General features: G+C 44.7%; 3 protein-coding genes across 14 annotated transcripts in view; 2 read left to right on the top strand and 1 right to left on the bottom strand.

The window, feature by feature from the left end:
- The window catches only part of LOC115189393 (uncharacterized), a 415115-nt gene that overhangs the window by 98776 nt on the left and 303812 nt on the right, over window positions 1-12527 (bottom strand). The window lies entirely within an intron of this gene.
- Window positions 1-12527, top strand: part of LOC115189397 (uncharacterized) — a 337609-nt gene that overhangs the window by 267604 nt on the left and 57478 nt on the right. The gene's annotated exons all lie outside the window — the stretch shown is intronic.
- Window positions 1-12527, top strand: part of LOC115189395 (ankyrin-2) — a 100150-nt gene that overhangs the window by 46690 nt on the left and 40933 nt on the right. For 4 of the 5 annotated variants that reach the window (XM_029747981.1, XM_029747979.1, XM_029747980.1 and 1 more), the window contains 5 exons: window positions 4854-4931; window positions 5152-5283; window positions 5772-5915; window positions 11171-11378; window positions 11720-11789. In XM_029747981.1, the coding sequence (XP_029603841.1) occupies window positions 4854-4931; window positions 5152-5283; window positions 5772-5915; window positions 11171-11378; window positions 11720-11789 (632 nt within the window). The remainder of the gene's footprint in view (window positions 1-4853; window positions 4932-5151; window positions 5284-5771; window positions 5916-11170; window positions 11379-11719; window positions 11790-12527) is intronic. The other variant, XM_029747978.1, reaches the window with a different exon arrangement.

Raw genomic sequence — 12527 nt, 5'->3', positions numbered from 1 at the left:
GAAAACCTCCCCCAGACCGGTTACAGTGGTGAGAGATATGTCAGGAATGGAGTCACTCCTCAGGGAAGATATTGATCACTACCTAGAACAGAGATGTATGGTAATCAGTGGTTCACCAAAGGATGACATCGTCCAACAACAGAGTTTCAAACAGACCATCCTGACCAGGGATGACAAGCAACAATCACTTATTTTCTCCAGAAAGGAGGTGGACGTGTCTATAGAAGATACAGAGATAGAAAAAGAAGGCTGGTGGAAAGTGCAAGACATGGATGATGGTGGCGCTCGGGGTGCCGAATCGATAATCTTGAACCCAGTTCAGGAACCGATGTTACAAGAAGTCATGATCGAAAGGAAGATATCCCCCAGACCAGCTGTAGGAGTTAAAGATACGTCAGGCATGGAGGCACTCCTCAGTGGAGATTTAGAACAGTACCTAGAAGACAGACCTGTAGATCTCAGTGGTGTACCGGAGGATGACATCGTACAAGATGGATTTGAACAGGTTGTGATTACACGGGACAGCAAACGGGAAACCAGCACGTTCTCCACTGAGCAGGCAGACCGGTCCGCAGCAGATAAAGTGACAGAACGAGATGTTGTTAATGTAGTGCAAGTAGGAGCCATGGAGGACGATGTCATCTACAGTGATAAAGACTTCATGCAGAGTTGTTCAGCTGGGGGTGAAGCATCAGAAAGTTCAGCTACTACAGTAATACGTTCAAGAGACTCAAAGAAGGTGACCTTTGACCTTCAAAGGACGTTTGATTCAGTGCTCCCCGCTCAAGCCTCTGAAGAGGATGACCAGGTCCCTGTTGAGACAAGACCCATCTTAGAGGACTGGGATGATTTAGAGATAAAACCATCGAACCACAAAACTACAGAACTTTCATACTCAAACCTAAACATGCAAGACTCAATTTCAGCAGACAGAATTGCTCCTGAATCTAGTTGGGTCGCACCAGAGCTCCATGAAAGGGATTCAGCTGATCATGGAGTGGTGCACAGCCCAGACGGTGTGGGTCAGGCCCTCAGACCTGCAGACTTAGAGGTCCTTTTTCCTTTGGCCCTGGGCCACCCAGAGAGACGACTCTCCCATGGGGATTCTCTGGAGACCAGTCCTGTCATGGATGAAGGTTCCTCCAGGAAGTCCCCTGACTCTATAGAGCCAAGCTCAACCGGGGACTCCCCCTGCCTTGACTCACTGGAGAGCAGCCCCACTGAACCGGAACAAGACACAGGCTTTCAGGCGACAAAGAAGACAGCTGTGTATGAAGACTACTTCTCTCAGCTTAGAGCTTGTCTCGGTGAGGAGCACGTCAGCAACATTGAGAATGAGGATTACTCCAAACGGACCTATCAAATGGATGGTGAGTGCGAGGGTCTCCTCCCATTGAAGGGGGGAGACCCTGAGTGGCTCTCCATGCCCATAAATCTGAGCTCAAACCCTGAGGATGATATGGACGACGTGGATGCAGAGGGTAGCGAGACCGGCCAGAGACAGTTCACACCAGAGGAGGAGATGTTCAAAATGGCCGCCAAGATCAAAACCTTTGAGGAGATGGAGCAGGACGTCAAAACGAAGACAGACAGGAAACCCTCAGATGGCTCTGTGTTATCAGACTCTGAGGATTATGAAGAATGTCAGTCGATCGTTGACCTGATGGACAGGGAGGCGAAATCAACTGAGCCCAAAATCGACACCGATACACTTCAGTCTGAAATTGAAACTGTGGCTGAAATCCAACCCTCAGTCCCTGGTGCAGTAACTGAGTTGGATAGTTCAGTTGACTGTGAAGCTCACCTACCATACAGTGCCTCAGGGCATTCACCATCAGGAAGACAGGTTTCTGAGCACCTCGAATATCGTTCACTAAGCACTGAAAAAGAACACTATACCACAGAGAATATCAGTGAAAATGTCAGTGAACGTACTGAGCAGAAAGAGGAGATAGATGTAATATCAGCTATGCAAGCACACGAGGAGGAAATGGATCAGTCACAGTTGAGTGTCAGTCAGTCTGGTGAAAGTCTGTCAGTCAAACCAGAGGAGTTATGCACCAGTGATGAAAGCTTCAAGGAGGTGGAGGATGCGGATGGTAAGGCAGCCATGTTGGAAATGCATCCCAAAGACATGCCTGTTCAGGGAGAGCTGGTCCCATGGAGTGCCATGCCAGATGACAACGAGGGTGACAATGACGACGAAGCCTTCGACGCACGTGTGGAGGCGGAGGAACGAAGGATTATGGGTCTCGTGGAAGACCACCGTACCCCTGACACCACACCGGGTCGCACACCAACCGAGGGGGGCACCCCCAACCCCTTCCAGTTCCAGGAAGGGAAGTTCTTTGAGATGACCAGAGGGGGCGCTATCGACATGACAAGGAGGAGCGTTGAAGAGGAGGGCGAGGGCTTTGCCTTCTTTCACATAGGAGAACACCCAGTTGACCAGGTCATGTTCGAGGACACTGGAGATTACGCTGGCCCCAATGTTATCAGAACAGAACAGACTGTTGCCGTTGCTGATCTACACCTCCAGGAGGTGGACCAAACCAAAGATGATTCTGACTCCTCCTTCCAGACTATACCATTACCCGAGGCTGATCAGAGGGGGAAACCAGTGGCCAAACCCAGGACCTCCATCAAAATGGAGCCAAAAGCTGAAACGTTCCCCCTGCTAGAAGCTAAGATGGGAAGCTTCTTAGAGGTAGGTTCTCCAGACCCGACTATAGCTGACCTCCAGATGTTTACCACCGCTACTACTGTCACCCGCTCTGTGTACTCTGAACAGGTCCACCAGTCATCCGACTCATCCCTTGAGGATGAAGAAGAAGAGGAAGAGGAGCAGTGCTCTGTCATTGAGATGCCCGCTGGCTATAATGACTCAGTGGCGCCCCCTAGTGTCCTACACGGGTATGCCACCTCAGCAGGGTCTGAAACCTCAGTGGTGCCCCCTAGTGTCCTTCAAGGGTATGACACCTCAGTAGGGTCTGACACCTCAGTGGCACCCACTAGTGTCCTGGCAGGGTCTGACATCTCAGTGGCATCCCCTAGTGTCCTGGCAATGTCCTACACCTCAGCAGACACTGTGGCTAAGGTTGAAAGCAGTTTCAAATCAAAGATACCCATCAAAGCTGGTTCAGTGAAATCAGACCTGGGCCTTGAGCAGAAATCAACAGTGGAGGAATCTCTTGTTCAGGACCGGAGGACGAGGTCCGAGGAGGATTTTGAAGCCGGGAAGAAAATCTTAACTGACAAAGACAGCAGGAGTCACTCCGACAGCGACCATCCTACAACTAAATCCAAACCTCTCACCTCCAGACTCCCTGTCATGGGCAAACACAAACCCACAGCCCACTCCTCCTCCTCTTTCCAGCCCGACAGAGACCAGGGCTCTGACATACGAGACCCTTCCCTCCGATCCTCTCTGGATGTCGACGACATCAGTAGCAGCGGTGATCACAACAGTCCAGATTCTGTTATCTTCAAGTATGACAGACCAACGCCTCGCAGATCTGCCCCAGACACGAGGGCTTTGTCGACTCAGACACGGGTTCGAGCTTCCTCGGTGACGGGGGAGGTGTTTGAGTCGAGACCCATCTGGGAAGACTCAGTGGAGACTCAGATGCAGCGAATCTGGGCTGATCGGACCCCGGAGCTGCAGCAAGGTACCAAAAATCTGCCACTTCCTTTCCTCTCTTTCTCTGCTACTTGGAAGACCTTTCTTTGTCTTATTCAAGACCAATCATCTGTCACTTTTCTGTTGTGTGTCTTGTTTTGTCATTTTGTGCTGTGCTGTGTTGTCTTGTCCTGTGCTGTGCTGTGTTGTCTTGTCCTGTGCTGTGTTGTCTTGTCCTGTGCTGTGTTGTCTTGTCCTGTGCTGTGTTGTCTTGTCCTCTGCTGTGTTGTCCTGTGCTGTGCTGTGTTGTCTTGTCCTGTGCTGTGCTGTCTTGTCCTGTGCTGTGTTGTCTTGTCCTGTGCTGTGTTGTGTTGTTTCTTTTCCATATAAATGTCTGTGTCTATTGACTGTTGTCTATTGACGATTGTCTAGTGTCTATTGTCTACGCATGTGTACATGAAATCTCAAGATTGACTGATCTAGATGTGTTAGGAGAAAACTCTTGGAATGCCCATCGTGATTAACTTCAGGACATCTAATAGACTACTGCATTACTGAAACTCCTTATACTAATCCCCACACTGAGTTTGGAATGCCACATTCTTTCCATTGTTTAAGTTCTAATCGACTACAAATACACTGTCATGGTGGTCCGAGTAGAGCAGGTATTGTCATCAACAGTATGGATCAGTATGAACATCAGCCCTGCTCCATACTTCACCCGTCATCAGCACCATTACCTCCACAGCCTATAACATAGAGGCCAGTTACATGACCTACTGAAATGTATCTGTACCTTCCAAGAACCTAGAAAACATCCCATAATCAACATGATCTCTGGAGAGTTTTAAACTGTTATATTTTCAGAGAAGTTATGGCCTACGGCCCAAAATGGCACCCTATTCCCTATGGGCCCTATGGTCTAAAGTAGTGCACCCTATTCCCTATGGGCCCTATGGTCTAAAGTAGTGCACCCTATTCCCTATGGGCCCTATGGTCAAAAGTAGTGCACCCTATTCCCTATGGGCCCTATGGTTGAAAGTAGTGCACCCTATTCCCTATGGGCCCTATGGTCAAAAGTAGTGCACCCTATTCCCTATTGGCCCTATGGTTGAAAGTAGTGCACCCTATAGGGAATATGATGCCATTTGGGACGTATCCATAATGTTGTTACTGTGCTCCTGTTGAGCTGTGATGACCTGTGTGTAACCTCTGGCCGTGGTGGTGTTTGTAGTGGATTGGCACGACGATGCAGACAGGAAAGAGGAGACGTTGGCTATCATTGCAGACCTGCTGGGGTTCAGCTGGACAGGTAAGTTATCCAGGTGGTGTTTACCTGGTGTAGAAGGTGTGTATGAAATAGGAGTAAAAAGTTGTGGAGAACACTGGTCAAATGTCGTCCACTTTGTAGGGAATAAGGATACTGTTTAGGACGCCCCCTCAGTGTGTGTGTGTGTGTGTGTGTGTGTGTGTGTGTGTGTGTGTGTGTGTGTGTGTGTGTGTGTGTGTGTGTCTGCCCCCGTGTGTCTCAGAGCTGGCGAGGGAGCTGGAGTTCAACGAGGATGAGATTCAGGAAGTGAGGACAGAGAACCCTAACTCCTTACAGGAGCAGAGCCACGCCCTACTGCAGCGCTGGGCTGAGAGAGAGGGAAAACACGCCACTGGTATATCTGTCCTGATGACACCATCTGTTCTACTGGGCCTGAATGGGTTGTGTCCAAAATGGCACCCTATTCCCTATATAGTGCACTGCTTTTGTCCAGAGCAGTGCACTCTATAGGGAATAGGGTGCCATTTTGGCACTCAGCTGTGGACTCATCCATGAAAACCATCCATCTATTTATGAATGATAAATATATATTACAGCCTTATTCTAAAATTGATTTAAATTGTTAGTTTTTCTCTCATCAATCTAAACACAATACCCCATAATGACAAAGCAAAAACAGATGTATGCTATTTATGAATGATAAATATGTCTTCTTAAATTGATTGTATTTTTTGTTGTATCTTTTTTTGTTGTTGATTTAAAGCAAGATTCTTTTGTTTAATGAAAAGTGCTATAGAAGTGAAAAAGGAAATTATTATTTATTTATTATTATTATTATTATCAATATTAATGAACTAATATTAGGTCTTATCTTTTGTCCAGCAGAGGACAGCCTGATAAAGAGGCTGACGAAGATCAACCGGATGGACATCGTCCACCTGATAGAGACCCAGATGAACAAGTCAGCGCAGGAGCAGACGTCCAGAACCTACGCAGAGATAGAGAAGACTCTGGACCAGAGTGAAGGTACTGGACCAGTTACATTATATTACAGAGATAGAGGAGACTCTGGACCAGAGTGAAGGTACTGGACCAGTTACATTACATTACAGAGATAGAGGAGACTCTGGACCAGTTACATTACATTACAGAGATAGAGGAGACTCTGGACCAGTTACATTACATTACAGAGATAGAGGAGACTCTGGACCAGTTACATTATATTACAGAGATAGAGGAGACTCTGGACCAGTTACATTACATTACAGAGATAGAGGAGACTCTGGACCAGTTACATTACATTACAGAGATAGAGGAGACTCTGGACCAGTTACATTACATTACAGAGATAGAGGAGACTCTGGACAAGTTACATTACATTACAGAGATAGAGGAGACTCTGGACCAGTTACATTACATTACAGAGATAGAGGAGACTCTGGACCAGTTACATTACATTACATTACAGAGATAGAGGAGACTCTGGACCAGTTACATTACATTACAGAGATAGAGGAGACTCTGGACCAGTTACATTATATTACAGAGATAGAGGAGACTCTGAACCAGTTACATTACATTACATTACAGAGATAGAGGAGACTCTGGACCAGTTACATTACATTACAGAGATAGAGGAGACTCTGGACCAGTTACATTACATTACAGAGATAGAGGAGACTCTGGACCAGTTACATTACATTACAGAGATAGAGGAGACTCTGGACCAGTTACATTACATTACAGAGATAGAGGAGACTCTGGACCAGTTACATTACATTACAAAGATAGAGGAGACTCTGGACCAGTTACATTACATTACATTACAGAGATAGAGGAGACTCTGGACCAGTTACATTACATTACAGAGATAGAGGAGACTCTGGACCAGTTACATTATATTACAGAGATAGAGGAGACTCTGGACCAGTTACATTACATTACAGAGATAGAGGAGACTCTGGACCAGTTACATTACATTACAGAGATAGAGGAGACTCTGGACCAGTTACATTACATTACAGAGATAGAGGAGACTGGACCAGTTACATTACATTACAGAGATAGAGGAGACTCTGGACCAGTTACATTACATTACATTACAGAGATAGAGGAGACTCTGGACCAGTTACATTACATTACATTACAGAGATAGAGGAGACTCTGAACCAGTTACATTACATTACATTACAGAGATAGAGGAGACTCTGGACCAGTTACATTACATTACAGAGATAGAGGAGACTCTGGACCAGTTACATTACATTACAGAGATAGAGGAGACTCTGGACCAGTTACATTACAGAGATAGAGGAGACTCTGGACCAGTTACATTACATTACAGAGATAGAGGAGACTCTGGACCAGTTACATTACATTACAGAGATAGAGGAGACTCTGGACCAGTTACATTACATTACAGAGATAGAGGAGACTCTGGACCAGTTACATTACATTACAGAGATAGAGGAGACTCTGGACCAGTTACATTATATTACAGAGATAGAGGAGACTCTGGACCAGTTACATTACATTACAGAGATAGAGGAGACTCTGGACCAGTTACATTACATTACAGAGATATAGGAGACTCTGGACCAGTTACATTACATTACAGAGATAGAGGAGACTCTGGACCAGTTACATTACAGAGATAGAGAAGACCTGGATCGTGAAAACGGCTTGTTGGTTTGTTTTTGATTCGAAATAGAAATATAAAAAAATGACTCGTTTATGCATATAAAACAAAAAATAACAACTTGATTTTTCGATTTTCACATCTGGGTTAGGTTAAATGTGGAATGCTTGTCATTGGTTAAGTTCACAGCCAAGATTTACTGTCCTTTCAAAGTAAGAGTTCACCCTTCTAACCCGACTGATCTATTATCTATGAATGAACTGATTAATAGCTGACCATACCGTGCCACAGTGCCAAGATAAAGTACGATTTCTGCATAGCATGTAGTGTGCATTGACTTAATGAATGAACTGCTGTTACTGTAAATGGTTAGCTGTCTGATGTATCCTAGCTACCTAACTAACCATTGGCCATCTTATTAAATGATGATATCCAGCCAAATCAACAGTATCTATTGCTAGACTAGAGATATTCCCCTAGCTATAGTTAGTCAGTGGTTGCACATCTAACTAGCTGTAATGAAGCAAGGGTGTGAATAGTACACATTTAAATATATCATTTCACTGTTTACAGCAGGTCTTCAGCTACCCAGACCTGTCTGATCAGGGTGCTGTGGGTGTGTCCAGCTTATAGCTGTGCAAATCCGTGTGTGTATATAGCAATGGAATGAAACATCCAACCAATTGCTCAAGTCGTGTTATAGGTCCACCCCACAGCTGGAGGGTTGTGGGGTCCTAGCCTTTCATTGTAGCTCAGTTGGTAGAGCATGGTGTTTGCAAAGCCAGGGGTTGTGGGTTTGATTCCCACGGGGGGCCAGCACAGGAAATATAATGTATGAAATGTATGCATTCACTACTGTAAGTCGCACTGGATAAGAGCGTCTGCAAAATGACTAAAATGTAAATGTCCTGTCCAGAAGAAACCCCTAGCCCCTACCTCTAGACACGTGTGGAGATATGAGAGGATTGGACAGGTGTAAGCAATACCACCAAAATTCCACCAACAGGGTAAGGTGGATCTCTCACCATGTCACCACCCATCAATCACTCTCAGATCTCCACACGTGTCTAGACTCTGGACGGTAGGGGCTAGGGGTTGTTTCTGGACAGGCCATGGGTATTATGGTAGCTCAGTCAGTCAGTCTGGCACTATCTAAACATGTTAAAATGGCAGTGCAGTTAAAAAATGTGATTTTACAGTTTTGTTTATGATATTTCCACACATACACTATGAGGTAGGGTCGGGATGATATCAGTATTGCAATATTTTTTTCATGGCAAAAATGAAAACACAAAGCAGACCAAACTGTTTTGTCCTTTAAAAACCTGCTGTATGTAAAACATATTGTGTGCTATAGCTTGGAAAATAAATACATGTGACTCTGCATGACATCATAATGATGTTTGTTTCCAACATAATGATGTTTGTTTCCATCATAATGATGTTTGTTTCCAACATCAGGGCTGTTTCCATCATAATGATGTTTGTTTCCAACATCAGGGCTGTTTACCAACATAATGATGTTTGTTTCCAACATCAGGGCTGTTTTCCATCATAATGATGTTTGTTTCCATCATAATGATGTTTGTTTCCAACATCAGGGCTGTTTAACATCATAATGATGTTTGTTTCCAATATCAGGGCTGTTTCCAACATAATGATGTTTGTTTCCAACATCAGGGCTGTTTACCAACATAATGATGTTTGTTTCCAACATAATGATGTTTGTTTCCAACATAATGATGTTTGTTTTCCATCATAATGATGTTTATTTCCAACATAATGATGTTTGTTTCCAACATAATGATGTTTGTTTCCAACATAATGATGTTTGTTTTCCAACATAATGATGTTTGTTTCCAACATAATGATGTTTCTTTCCATCATAATGATGTTTGTTTCCAACATAATGATGTTTGTTTCCAACATAATGATGTTTGTTTCCAACATAATGATGTTTGTTTCCAACATCAGGGCTGTTTTCCAACATAATGATGTTTGTTTCCAACATCAGGGCTGTTTTCCAACATAATGATGTTTGTTTCCATCATAATGATGTTTGTTTCCAACATAATGATGTTTGTTTCCAACATCAGGGCTGTTTACCAACATGATGATGTTTGTTTCCAACATCAGGGCTGTTTTCCATCATAATGATGTTTGTTTCCAACATCAGGGCTGTTTTCCAACATAATGATGTTTGTTTCCAACATCAGGGCTGTTTTCCATCATAATGATGTTTGTTTCCAACATAATGATGTTTGTTTCCAACATAATGATGTTTGTTTCCTACATAATGATGTTTGTTTCCAACATCAGGGCTGTTTACCATCATAATGATGTTTGTTTCCAACATAAGGGCTGTTTTCCATCATAATGATGTTTGTTTTCATCATAATGATGTTTGTTTCCATCATAATGATGTTTGTTTCCAACATCAGGGCTGTTTCCATCATAATGATGTTTGTTTCCAACATCAGGGCTGTTTACCAACATAATGATGTTTGTTTCCAACATCAGGGCTGTTTACCAACATAATGATGTTTGTTTCCAACATCAGGGCTGTTTACCATCATAATGATGTTTGTTTCCAACATCAGGGCTGTTTCCATCATAATGATGTTTGTTTCCAACATCAGGGCTGTTTACCAACATAATGATGTTTGTTTCCAACATCAGGGCTGTTTACCAACATAATGATGTTTGTTTCCAACATCAGGGCTGTTTACCATCATAATGATGTTTGTTTCCAACATCAGGGCTGTTTACCATCATAATGATGTTTGTTTCCAACATCAGGGCTGTTTTCCAACATAATGATGTTTGTTTCCAACATCAGAGCTGTCTTAAATCCGCTAAGTGATTTGTTTCCTTGCCACGATACTAACGAGGGATTTGTTCGACAATCAAATGAGAGCATCATGACTGGTTGTGTTCTTGCCACATTAAAAGGTCCTTTTAACCGTTAAATTACGTCTTTATTATTAGGCCCATACATTTTTTTTATGGACTTCCCCCAAATGTCACAGTGTAATTCGTACTTAGTGTAAGGGTTCATTCAGAGGGTTCTGCCAGTGATGTTGGTAGAGGACGATATACATCTGACCATGTTTTGATCCTGAGTCTGTGTGTGTGTCTCTTTCTCTCTCTCTCTGTATGTGTTTCTCTCTCTCTTTCTGTCTCTCTCTCTCTCTCGCTCTCTCTCTCTCTCTCTCTCTCTCTCTCTTTCTCTCTCTCTCTGTATGTGTTTCTCTCTCTCTCTCTCTCTCTCTCTCTCTCTCTCTTTCTCTCTCTCTCTGTATGTGTTTCTCTCGCTCTTTCTGTCTCTCTCACTCTCTGTGTGTTTCTCTCTTTCTCTCTCTCTCATTCTGTCTCTCTCTGTCTGTCTGTCTGTCTGTCTGTCTGTCTGTCTGTCTGTCTGTCTGTCTGTCTGTCTGTCTGTCTGTCTGTCTGTCTGTCTGTCTGTCTGTCTGTCTGTCTGTCTGTCTGTCTGTCTGTCTGTCTGTCTGTCTGTCTGTCTGTCTGTCTGTCTGTCTGTCTGTCTGTCTGTCTGTCTCTCTCTCTCTCTCTCTCTCTCTCTCTCTCTCTCTCTCTCTCTCTCTCTCTCTCTCTCTCTCTCTCTGTATGTGTCTCTGTCTGCCAGTGTCTGTAGCCCTGTCCTCAGTGCAGGAGGACGTAGACAGCCTCAGACTGGTGAGGAGAGTGGACTCTTCCCCCAGACCGCCCCCAGCCGTCTCAGAGGAGGACCTATCAGTAGCCTCCCTCCTGGACATTCCTTCCTGGGCGGAGCCTATTGGCCACACCCACTCAGAGAGCATGCACGGACTATTGGAGGACCTGGAGATCACAACGTACGTCAGTCAGAGAATGAGCCAATCAGCTTCAAGGATGGATGAGAATATTTTTATATTTCATTTAACTGTTGACTTTAGTAAGAGAGGAGAATTCTACGGAGTATGAGACTCATTATCAATCTGTCATTCCAGTAGATCATCAGAACTTAATATTGTCAATACCTAATAGCTCCTCCAGATTAACATAATAATAACAATAGTATTAATAATAATATATAATAATTATAATGATTATAATAATTGTTTCTGTTATTATATAGTCATATAGTATGTCTCTTTGGAGTCTGCTAAAATGTAAATGTAATAATAACCCGGTGTTCATGTCATTCATGTTTCAGGGAGCTGAGCCCCAACCCGTGGGATTCGGAGGACGCGGTAACAAGGGAGTCCGCCACCGCCAGCGAGCAAGTAAGTCCCCCTCTGAACGTGATTGGAGCAGAAACATGGAGACTAGCATCTCAGGTGTATGGCCCCCAGTACCAAACCAGAGACCAGCCTCAGGGCCAGCGCAGCAGAGGTAGCAGTGGCCTGCTCCACCCTCAAGTGGGCGCCACTGGGCCTCTGCCAGCTGGTGTTGACCAAATGTCCCCACCGGGGCGAGGCGAGGTTGAGCATGAGTGCTGGCTGTCACCGGAACAGCTCAGGATATCGTCTCCCATAGTGATCAGAGACTTTGGTCTGAGTCTGTCAGAGTCTGAGCAGGCAGAGACAGACTTCAGAGAACTCTGTGTTGGGTTTAGGGAGATGCCACTGGACAGACCCTATGTCTCCACCTCATCCTCCACCTCCTCCATCACCCTGAACCCTAAAACCAAAGCCAGGTTGTCCAGAGAGGCCAGCACAGAAATCTATGACCACAGTAATTTAGCTGAGTCTGACTGTAGCAACGCGTGTTCGCCTGAGAACAGTAGCCAGGCTTGTTCACCTCAGGACTGTAGCGATGGTCCGGCAAGTCTGGCCGTGGCTGAGGAGGCTGACCAGAGAACAGTGGCTGAGGAGGCTGACCAGAGAACAGTCATCTCTGAAAAGCACATAGAAGAGATAACGGCTCGTTTCCACCAGGCCATGTACGGCTCAGACGAGGTCCTGCAGGTCACTGAGATGGTCCCCAAGTCCCACAGATCCGAAGACCGGCCAGAGAAACGC

This window comes from Salmo trutta, unplaced genomic scaffold (genome assembly GCF_901001165.1).
Source record: "Salmo trutta unplaced genomic scaffold, fSalTru1.1, whole genome shotgun sequence".
NCBI lineage: Eukaryota > Metazoa > Chordata > Actinopteri > Salmoniformes > Salmonidae > Salmo > Salmo trutta.
Note: the sequence above shows the minus strand (reverse complement) of the source record. Positions and strands in the feature narration are given on the sequence as shown.